This window comes from Sminthopsis crassicaudata, chromosome 2, assembly GCF_048593235.1.
Source record: "Sminthopsis crassicaudata isolate SCR6 chromosome 2, ASM4859323v1, whole genome shotgun sequence".
In the NCBI taxonomy this organism is placed as follows: domain Eukaryota; kingdom Metazoa; phylum Chordata; class Mammalia; order Dasyuromorphia; family Dasyuridae; genus Sminthopsis; species Sminthopsis crassicaudata.
This window is the reverse complement of record NC_133618.1, coordinates 130,786,839-130,801,325: the sequence shown is the minus strand read 5'-3', so window position 1 is coordinate 130,801,325 and position 14,487 is coordinate 130,786,839. Positions and strand designations below refer to the sequence as shown.

The 14,487-nt window shown below is 33.6% G+C and overlaps 1 protein-coding gene across 1 annotated transcript in view; it reads right to left on the bottom strand.

Annotated features, from left to right (window-relative positions):
* KCNU1 (potassium calcium-activated channel subfamily U member 1) overlaps positions 1-14,487 on the bottom strand; it is a 270,021-nt gene that overhangs the window by 244,880 nt on the left and 10,654 nt on the right. Inside the window, 2 exon segments of the mRNA XM_074285038.1 lie at positions 276-337; positions 13,313-13,432. Of these exon segments, the coding sequence (XP_074141139.1) occupies positions 276-337; positions 13,313-13,432 (182 nt within the window).

Below are 14,487 nucleotides of genomic sequence, written 5' to 3'. Positions count from 1 at the left end.
CATTGATAATCTATAAGCATCTATTCTAGCAAGAATTTTGAGCACTCAGCAAATATTTGTTCACTGACTAGATTACTACTAGTAGTAGAGGGAATGATTTTTTTCAATCTTGTATCTTGTGTCTTCTTATGTCTTATAGTCTTAGAAGCCAAGAGATGGAAGGGACTTGAGAGGTCCAATCCTACCTGAGCAGGAATTCCTTCTACAATATCCCTGACAAGTGATGTGCCAGAAAATAGGAATGCTTTAGTTTAACCTGGTCTGGTTACACTTACTCTGCAGAGTTGATGAAATAGATTACAAGGGACCCAATGCTCAGTAGGAAGACAAGGATCATCTGAAAATAAAAGTGATAACAAGAAAATTTCCAAGTTAACTTAATGTTCTATTCTCACTCTGCCTTCCTGCATCCCTCCCTCCTCCTCCTCCTTCTTCTCTTCTCTCTCTCTGTCTCTGTTTGTCTATCTGCCTCTCTCTCTCTCTCCATCAGCATAGTACAGCAAAATTAATAATTGCTTAGACCTCCTCATTGTGCCTTTTTTTTATTTTGCTTTATTCTGAAGCATGAGCATTCTGAACTAAATAGATAGCATATCAATTACTGTCACTCTGCCTTACCTCATGCTTGGTGTCTGTTTCTGTAAAATAGAGACAATGCCTGTGATAATTTATCATTTAAGGTTTTTTTGTAAGAATCAAGTGAGATAAATGAAGCACAGGATAAATATGAAAGCATTAGATCAATGTCAATTATCATTAGATATTGCTAAACATGCTTAGTATTAAACATTCAGCACACCCCTAATTCCAAGGGTCATCTGGTAAAGGTGAAGAATATGAAAAATGTAAAAAGGGAAGCTCCTATAGTGCACAAGCGGTTTCATTTTGGTCTTTGAATTCCTAGTGTCTTACTTTTTATTTGGCATAAAATGGAAGATTAGTAACTGTTGAAGTTATTGATTGATTATAAAACATGCATTACATTAATATTCTAGCAATGTTCAGAGATCTAGACATTTTCCTGGTGCTCTCTATGAAAACTAGCTACTAGTGTCTTCTACTTTTAGATTACATTCTTAATTGTATTTATATTTTGTATAAACCTATGTATGTAAATGTTTCCCTCATTTGGATTGTGAATTACTAAAAGCAGGGACTATGTTTTGATTTTCGTTGTATCCTTAGCCCAAGTGACATATGGTAGGTATCTAATAAATTCTTATAAACTGAGATAGGGAAAGCCTCATTTCATTGTATAAATCCCATTTGGGTTCTTATGAAAGATCATGGAAAGACATTACAGAAGATGAAAAAATATGGATGGACTAAAACCTACATCATAGGCAGAAGAATATCCATTGATGAGACCTTAAAATCCTCATGATTTCAAATTATTAATACCACCATTATGATTATCATCATAATCATTATTATCCTTATTACTTATTATTTACCTAGTTATTTTTATTATATCCAGAGAATGGAGATTGAAATGGCCCCTTGACAAGTTACTATTTTGTTGTTGTTTGTTGTCAATATAATTATTAACCTCAGTCTATATTGTCACCCTTTTTCCATGTGAAGTTTCACCTTAATTACGCCATAGAACAATTTCTTCTTTTTCCAACCATCTATTAATAGTCTGTAGGTAGTTGAATATATTGTATAGGACTCTATTCAATTCTATGATTATTGAATACCTATTACAAATAAGGCTCTGTGCTGTCCTCTGAGGAACAAAGGTAAAATAAGACACAGAACCTGACTTTCATGATGTAAAAATCTAATGGAGGCAAAAGATACTCACAAACTGTATTGTTTATTAGTAAAATTAGTATATTATTAGTCTAAACTTTTTTTTTAAAAGACCACTTCTTCTATTTATTTATTTATTTATTTATTTATGTATTTATGTATTTATTTATTTATTTATTATTATTATTATTATTTGCTAAGGCAATTAAGGTTAAGTGACTTGCCCACGGTCACAGCTAGGAAGTATTAAATATCTGAGACCAGATTTGAACTTAGGTCCTCCTAAATTCAGGACTGGTGCTCTATCCACTGTGCCACATAGCTGCCCCCTACTTCTTTTATTCTTTAATCTCTCTAACACAAAATAATTGTTAGCACATTAAACAATTGATTATTGAAACATTGATTGAATTGGAGGAAAGGATTAGGGATGTCATTCTTTTAAAAACTTCAAAAAGCTTTTGGGAGAAGTCCCTTACTCTCCAGTCTAGAATCACTTTTATATTTCTGATTATTGTGCCATTTGCCTGCTCATGGGCATAAAGCAGAAAAATTAAGTCCAATGACTTAATTCATTCCGAGCTTCTATCACCAATTATCCTCAATCTAAATCAGTCTTTGATGTATATGCCTGATACATGGAATACTTTTGTTCCTCACTCATTGTATACTTTCTACATCCCAGGAAATATATATCCTGTTCAAAGACATTTTGGTGAACATGGTCATGACAGAAACTTTTTACTCCCCTAAGGAAGAATTTGAGAACTTCAGCCACACCATGCAAATGTCCCCTGAAGGCTTTAAGCTTTCATTGTAGCACATAAACTGTGTTATAAAACAAATAAGTACATGTTGCAAGGAATGGACTTTTTGTTGTGGAAATATATATACCTATTAAAAACTATATTACCCATTTCTCTGCCTTCTAATGGGTAGTGTATCAACTTACCTGTCCTGTCCTTTCTTCTAATAGCTTTAAAACATTGTTCCATTTACTTTAAATGCCATTTTTTCCTACACCTGTCTAATTTTTACACTTCCTTTAAGAACAAGTACAGTTGTCATTGATTGTATCAAATTTTTCCTTTTCCTACCAGTAAGATGATAAACTTTATTCATTCAATCAATCACCAAGCATAAGTACCCATAAGATGTGAGCACTGTCCTGGGAGCTGGTGCAAATAAAAAAGTTTAGATATGATACATTCCTTATCCTAATGGAGTTTACAGTCTAATGGTCTTCATTTTCTATTTTTCGTTTTCTATTCACCATTTTGTAGCATTCTTTTAATACTTCCATCTGTTATTTTGGAGAGTAGTTATTTGTGAGTATGTATGTCTTATATTCCTTAATAGATGATATTAGATTCTACATAGAGAATAATAGATTCTATAAGGTCAAGAGTCATGTATTATTCTTCTCAGTAAGGATTCCAAACTGCTTTTTTTGGTCTCTTCACAATCTTTTGCTTAGGGATATTTTAAGAAAGTTGGTAGTTGGCTATAGAAAACTTAAGAGAATGTTCTAGAAGATGCTGAGTTAGGATGATTGAAATGAAAGAGTAAGTGGATTCAAATTTCAGTCCTGCTCCAAATTAACTTGATTTAGGCTGCTCAATGACTTTACTATTCATAAAGAACCACCATGGATAATAACCAATATTGACTTTACATATATAAACTAGTATATAATTTAAATTAGTAGTTTAGAAGGCATCCAAAGTTGAGGCCACAATCCTCCATGAAAGGGTTCCTAAGGATTTGTCCAATTTGAGGGGTGCAGAGATGAAATATATCACTCTCCAACTTCATAACCAATTAAGACTTATTGCCAACACAACCTTAACCCATTACAACCATCTCTATTACTTTTCAACAATTCTGAATGCCTACAAGTTATTTAGCATTCCTCCTCAGAAGGCATTAGCCTTCAGGGCAACTATATTTGAAAGCCTCCTTTAGCTATTACTGATACCATTAGGAAAAGAACCTTTTCCCTATTATTCCCTCCTTCCAACACGTTGCTGGTAAGGATACAGGTAGTAGTGGATGATTTAAAAGTTTGGGAGGGCAGAACCAAGATGGTGGAAAGTAGACAATTCTTTATCTGAGCACTTCCTGGCATCCTTCTCCATACCTCTCCCAGATCAAGCCTCTCTACTGATTTTAGAGTGCCAGACTCTTAAATAATTGGAGTGTAGCAAATTTCCAGCAGAAGATATTTTGGAACAATTTCAGAAAAGATCTGTTTCAATCAGGTACAAGGGGTGGGAGAGGGGGGAGGTCAAGCATAGGCATAGCACAGGCATCCAGGGTAGTGTTGTGTCCATGCCACTAGGACTCTACCAGGAAGCTCTTAGTCAAAACACATCAGTGTTGACTATGTTCTTAGTTCAGAAGTCGGTGGATCAGCAGATTAGCTATGAGATATCCAACACAAATACAATAGGCAAATAGTGAGCCTCTGAACCCCAGAAAAATGTGGACTTGATTATACTCACCCAGCACCAGAAGGAAGTCAGCAGCACAGTGCCAGGTCAGCATAAAACTGCTGTCACCTTTAGGGGAAGATTAGGACAATCTCCCCTTTGTTTAAGAGCATACCTCAGCCTTTTAAAAATGAGGGGAAAAAAGGCAAAAAGGACTCTGACCATAGATAGCTTTTTATGGAGACAAAGAAGAACAGACCTCAAACCCTGAGGACACTAAAGGCAAATTTTCTGCAGATGAAGCCCGAAAATGTGATATATGTTGGTTCCTATCTCACAAGGCTCTCATGAAAGAATTTTAAAAAGGATTTAAAAGAGACTTAGAGAAAAAATGGTGTAAGGAAATCAGAACTTTGCAGAAGACTTTGGAAAAGGAAAGATAAATTATTTGAAGAAACTCCTTAAAAATAGATTGTGAAATGAAAAAAAAAAAAAAAAACAAACAAAAAACATATAACTCCTTACAAAGCAGATTTATGGGAAAAAAAAAAAAACACACATAAATACATTGGAAAAAGAAAACCAACTCGCTGAAAAACAGAATTTGTAAAATGGAAAAAAAAATCCAATGAAATAACAATACAAAGTCCAATTGGCCAAATTCAAAGGAAGATACAAAAACTAACTGAAAAAAATTATTCATTAAAAGTTAGAATTGAAGAAATGGAAAAGAATAACTCAATGATACTTCCAGAATCAGTCAAACAAAAGGAAAAAGTAAAAAAAAAAAAAAAAAAAAAAAAATAGAAGAAAATGTAAAATATCTCCTTGGAAATACAACTGACCTGGAATACAGATCCAGGAGAGAATATCTAAGAAATATTGGACTACCTAAAAACCATGATTAAAAAAAAAGAGCCTAGACATCATCTTTTAGGAAATCATCAAGAAAAACTGCCCTAAAATTCTAGAACCAGAGGATAAAATAGCCATTGAAAGAATTCACTGATCACTCCTAAATGAGATACCAAAATGAAAATTCTAAGGATTATTGTAGCTAAATGTCAGAATTATCAGATGAAAGAGAAAATGTTGTAAACAGCCAGAAAGTAGCAAATCAAATATCCAGAAGCTATAATCAGGATTACCCAGGACCAAGTAGTTTACATTTAAATGGCTGAGGGACCTACAATCTGATAATCTGAAAGGCAAAAGAACTTGAATTGCAGTTAAGAATAAAAGATGGACATTCAATGAAGCAGGTGAATTTTATTTTTTTATGATGAAAAGATCAGAGCTGAACAGCAAATTTAATTTTCAAATACAGAACTCAGAAAAAGCATAAAAAGGTAAAAAAGAAAGAACAATAACTGTTTCTTTTAAAAGTTAAAATGTTTATATCTATATATGGGAAGATGATATGTTTAACTCTTGAAAACTGTATCTCTGTTATGGATATACTTAGAGTGCGCAGGTGTAATTTGATTTTATTGTGATAATATAAAAAAGAAACTAGAGGTGGAAAGGAAATTGTACCAAAAGATGAGGAAAATGGAAGTAAAATGAGGTATATTACATCTCATGAAGAGATTAAAAAAAAAAGCCCTATTACAATTGAGGGAAAGAAGGAAGGGAGATAAGCATTATGTGAATCTTACTCTCATCAGATTTGGCTCAAAGAGAGACCATTAGATAGATTTAGTTTCACAAAGAAACTTGTTAAACCCTATAGGGAAGTAAGAGGAAAAAGGGGAAGGGAAAGTGGGAGGCTAATAACTTAGAGTGTTTTAAGAAAGTTAGTAGTTGGCTATAGAAAGCTTAAAAGAATATTCTAGAAGATGCTGTGATAGATTATTGTAATTTAAAGAGGTAAAAGTTATTCAAATTTCAATTCTGTCCCAAATTAACTGTTGATTTAGGTTGTTCAAGGACTTAACTATTCATAGAGAACCACTATGAATAATAGGCAATTATTATATGTAGGGAAAATAGAAGTAGGAGGTTAGAAGAAAGGAGGATGAGCTGTAAAAGGGGAGGGATGTTTGAGGGAGGTGGTGGTCAGAAGCAAAATACTGTGGAGGAAGGAAAGAGAGAAAGTAAAGAGTAAAATATAACTTCGGGAAAATAAGATGGTGGGAAATATTTAGTAATTTTAATTGTAAATGTGATTGGGATTAATTCTCTTATAAAACAGAAGTGGATAGCAGGCTGGATTAAAAACTAGAATCCTAAAATATCTTTTTTATAGGAAACAAATTTAAAGCAGAATAATACATACAGTATAAAGGTAAAAGGCTGGAGTACAATCTAAAATGCTTCAGCTAAAGTAAAAAACAAAATGAAACACAGAATAGCCGTCCTGATCTCAGATCAAGCAAAAGCAAAAATAGGTCTAATTAGAAGAGATAAGAAAGGAAACTTCATCTTACTAAAGGATACCATAGATAATGAAGTAAAATCAATTCTAAACATATAAGCACCAAGTGTTATAGAAGCTAAATTCTTAGAGGAGAAGTTAAGAGAGCTGCAAGAAGAATTAGACACCAAAACTATACTAGTGGGGCATCTCAACCTTGCTCTTTCAGAAATAGATAAATCAAACCACAAAATAAACCAGAAAGAAGTTAAGGATGTAAATAGAATTCTAGAAAAGTTGAGTATTATAAACCTTTGGAGAAATTTGAATGGAAGAAGAATAGAATACTTTTATTCTCAACAGTATAGGAAACCTCCACAAAAATTGACCATATGTTAGGGCATTAAAAACCTTAAAATCAAATGCAGAAAGGCAGAAATAGTAAATGCATTTTCAGATAATGATCCAATAAAAATTACCTGTAATAAAGGGACAGGAAAAAATAGAATAAAATTAATTGGAAATTAAATACTCTAATCCTAAAGTGTGAGTGGATAAAACAACAAATCATAGACACAATTGATAATTCCATTGAAGAAAATGACAATAATGAGACAACATACCAAAATTTATGGGATATAGCTAAAGCAATTCTTAGGGGTGTTTTTATATCTTTAGAAGCTTACTTGTATAAAGTAAAGAAAGAGAAGATAAATAAATTGGGTATGCAACTAAAACAAGCTAGAAATAGAACTAATTAAATAACCCCCAATTAAATACCAAATTTGAAATTCTAAAAAATAAAAAGGGAGATTAATAAAATTGAATGTAAGAAAACCACTGAATTATTAAGCAAAAAGTAAGAATTGGCTTTACAAAAAAAACAACAAAATAGATAAATATTTTAGTTAATTTGATTTAAAAAATGAAAGAAAAATCAAATTGTTAGTATCAAAAATAAAAAGTCAGAGCTTTCCACCAATGAAGAGAAAATTAGCACAGCTAGCAGCTATTTTGCCCTACTATACATCAATAAATCTGATAATCTAAGTGAAATGAATGAATACTTACAAAACAATAGATGACCCAGTTTAATAGAAGAGGCAATAAATTATTAAATATTCTCATTTTAGAAAAATAAATTGAACAACCTATTATTAACTCCCTAAGAAATAAATTTCCAGAGCCAGTTGAATTTATATGTGAATTCTACCAAATTTTTAAAGAACTATTAGTTCCAATTCTATGGAAACTATTTTGAAAAATAAGGAAAGAAGGAGTTCTACTAAATTACTTTTATGACACAGACCTGGTGCTGATACCTAAATCAGGTAAGCTCAAAACAGAGAGAGAAAATTATAGAACTCTTTGCCTAATGAATATTGATGCAAAAAAAAAAAAAAATTCTCTTGAGGCAATTAGGATTAAATTATTTGCCTAGGGTCACACAGCTAGGAAGTTGTAAGTGTCTAAGACCAGATTTGTACTCAGGTCCTCCTGACTTCAGAGCTGGTATTCTATCCACTGTGCCATCTAGCTGCTCTGATGTTAAATCTTAAATGATACATTAGTAAAGCCATTACAGCAAGTTATTCCCATGATAATACACCATGACCACATATGATTTATACCAGAAATGCAGTGCTGTATTAGAAAATAACTAAACTAAAAAAAAGTATTATTATCTCAATAGATACAAAAAAAAAAGCATTAGATGGAATGCAACACCTATTCCTATTAAAAACACTAGATAGCATAGGAATAAATGGAGTCTTCCACAAATTGGCCAATAGCATCTCTTTAAAGCCATCAACAAGCATCAGATGTAATAAGGATAAAGTAGAACCATTCCCAATAAGATCAGGGGTGAAAAAAATATCCCAATGTTATTCAATATTGTTTTAGAACTGTTTGGAAATAAGAGAGGAAAAGAAATTAAAGGAATTAGAATAGATAATGAGGAAGCCAAATTATTACCCTTTTCAGATGATATGATGATATACTTAAAGAAGCCTAGAGAATCAACTAAAAAGTACTAGAAACAATTTACATTTTCAGCTAATTTGCAGGATACAAAATAAATACACATTAATCATTAGCATTCTTATATATTACCAAGAAAATCCAACAGCAAGAGATAAAAAGATATATTCCATTTAAAATTACTGTAGATAGTATAATATATTTGTGAGTTTAGGAACTATAGGAACACAACTACAAAACACTTTCCACACAAATAAAGTTAGATCTAATCAATTGGAAAGATATCAAGTGCTCATGGATAGGCCAAGTGAATATAGTACAGATTACAATATTACCTAAATTAATCTACTTATTTAGTGCCATACCAATCAAACTCTCCAAAATTTTTTTTACGGATCTAGAAAAAATAATAACAAATTTCATCTGGAAGAACAAAAGGTCAAGAGTTTCAAGGGAATTAATTTTTAAAAATGCCAATGAAGGTGATCTGTGCCAGACCTATGTTATAAAGAACCAGTCATCAAAACTATTTGGTATTGACTAAGAAGTAGAGAAGTTGATCAGTGGAATAGGCTAAGTACACAGGATAAAATGGTCAACGACTATAATAATCCAGTGTTTGACAAACCCAAAGATCTCAACTTTTGTGTTAAGGACTCACTAACAAAGACTGCTGGGAAAATTGGAAACTACTATGGCAGAAACTAGACATTGACCCATACCTAACAATATAAACCAAGATAAGGTTGAAATGGCTTCATGATTTTGACATAGTGATATTTTAAATAAATTAGAAGAAGAAAGGATAGTTTTACATCTCAGATCTGTGGAGAAGGAAGGAATTTGTGAATTTTCTCAAAAGTATAAGAATTCAAGACATTCTCCAATTAATAAATGGTGAAAGGATTTGAATAGACAATTTTCAGATGAATAAATTAAAACCAATTTTAGTCTTACCAAAAGGTGCTCTAAATCACTATTGACCAGATTAATGCAAATTAAAACAATTCTGAGGTACCACTACACAATTCTCAGATTGGCTAAGATGACAGGAAAAGATAATGATGAATGTTAAAAGGGATGTGGGAAAACTGGAACACTAATACATTGTTGGGTGGAGTTGTGAACTTATTCAACCATTCTGGAGAGTGATTTGAAACTATGCCCAAAAGGCTATCACACTTGCATTTCCTTTGATCCAGCAGTGTTTTTACTGGACTTAAATTCCAAAGAGATCATAAAGGAAAGGGACCACATGTGCAAAAATGTTTGTAGCAGCCTTTTTTTTTTTTTTTTTTTTTTTTTTTTTTTTTTTTTTTGTAGTGGCTAGAAACTGGAAACTGAGTGGATGCCCATCAGTTGGAAAATGGCTGAATAAGTTATGGTATGTGAATGTTATGGAATATTATTTTTCTATAAGAAATGATCAGAGGCATAATTTCAGAGAGAACTGCAGTGACTTACATGAATTGAGGCTAAATAAAGTGAGTGGAACCAGGAAATCATTATACATGGACACAGCAAAATTATACGATGATCAATTCTGATAGATGTGGCTCTCTAAAAGAATGAGATGATTCAGTCCAGTTCCAAAGATCTTGTGATGAAGAGAGCCATCTGCATCCAAAGAGAGGACTGTGGAGACTGTGTGAATCACAACATATTATTTTCACTCTTTTTTGTTGTTGTTTGCTTATATTATTTTTATTTCTCATTTTTTTCCTTTTTTGATCTGATTTTTCTTGTGCAGCATGATAATTGTGGAAATATGTATAGAAGAATTGCACATATTTAACATATATTGAATTAGTTGCCATTTAAGGGAGAGGATGGTAGGAAGGAAGGAAGAAAAATAATTTGGGACAAAAGGTTTAGCAAGGGTGAATGTTGAAAATTACTTTCCATGTTTTGAAAATTAAAAAAAAAAAAGCTTTAATAGTAATAATAGTAAAAAGAAGAAAAAAGAATCATGTAATAGAGGTTGGAGAAAAATTTGAAAAATAAATGAGTTTTGGAAGAAAAAAAAAGTTTGGATCACATTGATTTCTATGCATGCAGCAAACTAAAAAACAAACCAAAATGATTTCTAAACCTTCTCCCTTATACTCTGTTATATACTTTTTCAGGGTAGAGACTAACACCTAAAACAGCATCTTGTATTTACTAAGGGCTCCAAATCTTTGTTGAATTGAAATGAAGATACAGAGAAGAGGGTCACAAATTATTGACGAATTTAGAAATTTTTGGAAACACTGTAGGAAAATTAGTTTAAAATTTTATTAAAGTACCTTTGATTGGCGGTATAGCTGTTCTAACAGGCATAGTTTGGAATTGAAACCATTTGATCAGGGCATTAATTTAAAAAAGCAACTAAATCTGCTTCATAGCTAAAATATAGTTTTATTTGCTTATTATAAAAAAAAAAACAAAAGTTAAATTAAATTTGATTTGGAAAAGAAAAGAGTTAAGGATATTTTTAGGCACAGGGAAATTACTTCATCTTATTGGAGAAAACCAGGAACAAATAATTTCATTTTGTTTTTAGGACTATAGCATAGGGATATAAAGTCCCCCTCCTCTATTTACCTCCTCACAGATGTGATAACAGGAAGAATTCTGAGAAAAGAAAGATTGGAGAAAAAAAAAAATAAGAAAAAATGTTTAATTATCCCATATATCCTTATCAGTGCATTAGATAAGTAAAAGGATGGTGCAGATGATCAGAAGATTATGGAGGTCTGTGTAACTAAGAAAGGGTTTATTTTTGCTCATTTAGTCAATGACATTTAGATAGTAAGTAGCTTTAAAGGTCAAGAAAATTAAATATACACACAATCACACATACTTTTATTTTGACCAAATTCAGGTTGAACTGATTTTTTTTTTAAAGCATAACTAGTAAGAAAGGTACCAAATTTTATCTCAATTTTTTTTTTTTTTTAAAGAAAACTGTTGCAAAATACCTATCCAGTCCAATGGTTAGTAGTGTTTAACTGAAGTCTTTTTTTTTTTTTTTTTTTTTTTAACTTCTTTTTGTATATGTCCAATTGAGTTTTTAAATGAGTTGTTTTGCTCTATGGAATTTTTTTCCGTTTCACTAAATTTGTTTTTTTTTTTAGTGAGTTATTTTCTTTTCCCAATTCACAAATCTTACTTTCTTGAGAATTCTTTATCTTTTCCAATTCACAGATCCTACTTTCCTGTGATTTCTTTACCTTTTCCAATTTCCTAATTCTGTTTCCCTGAACTTCCTGTGAATTCTTTACTTTTTCTAATTCACATTTCAGGAGGTTGTTACTCTTTTGCATAAATTCTCTTTCCTTTCCCCATTTTTCTTCTAACTCTCTTGAGATTTTTTATAGTCTCTTCTAGGAGAGCCTTATTTGGGGTATTATCTGGATGCTATTTGCTATTAGTCTCCTGGGTTGGAAATCCGCTCTCTTTCTTATAGAAGCTATCAATCCTTTTCTTCATTTTTTTACTCATTTTTTTTTTTTAATCTTTAGGGTCTGCCTTCAGGGCAAGGAGGTTACCAGCTTCCTCTGCAGAGCAAGGATGGGTATATGGACAGTAACTGTCCTCTCAATGGGCTGCAAGGAAAGACTGAGCTGTGGGCCGGTTCTGGGAAGAGCTCCATAGGGAAGTGAATAGGACTGGGTATCATGGGCTGGGCTGTGTGAGTGCCCTGGGAGGAGCCCCTCTGTGAGGATTATCTACTGCCTTGGGGGATAGAGGTTAAGCAGCAAAAGTATCACTGTCCCCCCTCCCCCCCAGCCAGCTTTGAGTATTAGCAGTTGTCCTATCCCTCATGCACTGGAAGTGTCTCTGCCTGGGAGCACAGTTGAGTTGGGGAAATTCCACTACCCCCCCCACCCAGCCCCTCACTGTGCAGATGAGAGGCTACCCCGAGATGTGCCCCTGCTGTGTGTGACTGCCCCCCAACAAGAGCCCCTCTCTGCAGAATGCTGAGAAGATCTGTGTTATGGTCTGCACTGAGTCACTTCTGGTTCTGGGTGGGTACAGCCAGATCCTCTCAAGCTCTGGCGTCCCTCAGTGTATCCTCTACTCTAGGTTCCAACTTCTCTGCTGGTCCACTACTCCCCCACTGAAGCAAAGCAGTCAGACAATGGCAGAGAGCTCTGTGTGAACCTTCCAATTGCAGAGACCGCCCTGCTCTTGATTCTATCCCTGCCCTGCCTGTGCTAGTCTACTCCTGTCACTCAGGACAAACCTTTTCTGGCAATATTCCTGATTATCTTTGACTGGTGAGTTGTTGTACTTCCAATCTTTGTGAACCTTACTAGTCTCGCGCTATTTTTGAGGCTGATTTTAAAAATTGGTAATGAGGGTGAGAAGAGCTCAGATACTCATGTGTGCCTTCTCCACCATCTTGGCTCCACCCCCTAACTGAAGTCTTTTAAACATATTTAAGGTAACAACTTTTTTAAGTGAAAAAATTAATCTTCTCTTTATTTTAGTGAAATATGCTTATGATTTAAATGTCATTGCATATGGCTTTTTTGATCCTTGGGCAATATGTTTAAATGACTGATTAAGATGTTCAGAAAGGAAATTTTCAAATCATATCCTACAAAACTGAAACAATAAAGGGACACAAATAGCACAGAAGTTTAAAAAGGGATAGTTCAAAATGATTTGGCAGTTTAGGAACTGGCCATCCCTGATTGGGCCCTTGATTAGCCATGGAAATCTGACCCATAATTATTTTGTTTATTTTAGTGAGTGAATATCCCTCTCCTCCAAACAAGTAATAAATAAAACTTACCAGTACACGACCCACAAAAGTCTGTGCTGAGAGTAGCATGTCGATGCGCTTGCGAAAGATTCCATAAAACTGGCTCATCTTTAAATGCTTCATTTTTATCCTATCTGATATTGACAAACCCTAAGAAAAAGAGAAACCAACTGAAAGAGTACAAGTGCTAGATCTGAAAGAAAAGAGACTCTACTCTCCAGGTAAAATTATATGAGTTAAATCCTTTCATCTAAAGTCTTTACTTTTCCTGGGTTTATCTATCAGGCTCTTTATAAATTCTTATAGATCCAGCAGCTCCAGGATCCATTTCTAAAGATTTTTAGCTTTAAGGTTTGCAAAGAGCCTTACAAATATTGCCTTGTTTTATACTGAAAACAAACTTAGGAGTAAAGTATCTTAATTATCTCCATTTTATGGATAAGTGGCAGAAGATTAAGACATTCTTTCCCAGGGTCATATAGCTAGAAAATATGTAAAGTTGTATTTGAACCCCATTCTTCCTGGTTCCTTCAATGATACTTTCCCCATTATGTTGTTAAGCTTTTGGGATGGGGATGGGGGAGGAAGAGAAGGAAGAGGAGGAGGAGGAGGAGGAGGAGGAGGAGGAGGAGGAGGAGGAGGAGGAGGAGGAGGAGGAGGAGGAGACAGATGAGAGGGAAGGGGAGGAAAGGGAGACAGGGAGGGGAGAGGGAGAAGAATGGGAGAAGAGTATCCCAAGACATTGAAGAAAAGTCAATGACACATCTGAACTGTTCTCCAAACCTCTCTGAACCCTTTAGGTAATGCCATAAAATAATTTCTCAAACATCAAAACTCACACAAAGATGGTGTGAAATAATTTTCCAGTCAAATATGATCTAGAAGATTGGCAGGAAGGTCTGTCACAGTAGATAAGAGTGGAGCACAATTCAATGCAGGCCACACCAGTGCAGAGGGATCACAGTAAACCAGATCCAGTTATTGAGAGCTACTGAATCAACAGCAGCAGTGACAAAAGACAAAAAAGGAAAAGTATCTATATAAAAAAAAGTTAGAAAATTGAGGGGATGTCCATCATTTAGGGAATGACTAAACAGATTGTGTATGTATTTGTGATAAAGTGTCATTGTGCTATGAGAAATAATAAGCAGGATGCTCTCAGGAAAACCTGGAAAATCTTCATCAATTTGATACAAAGTGAAATA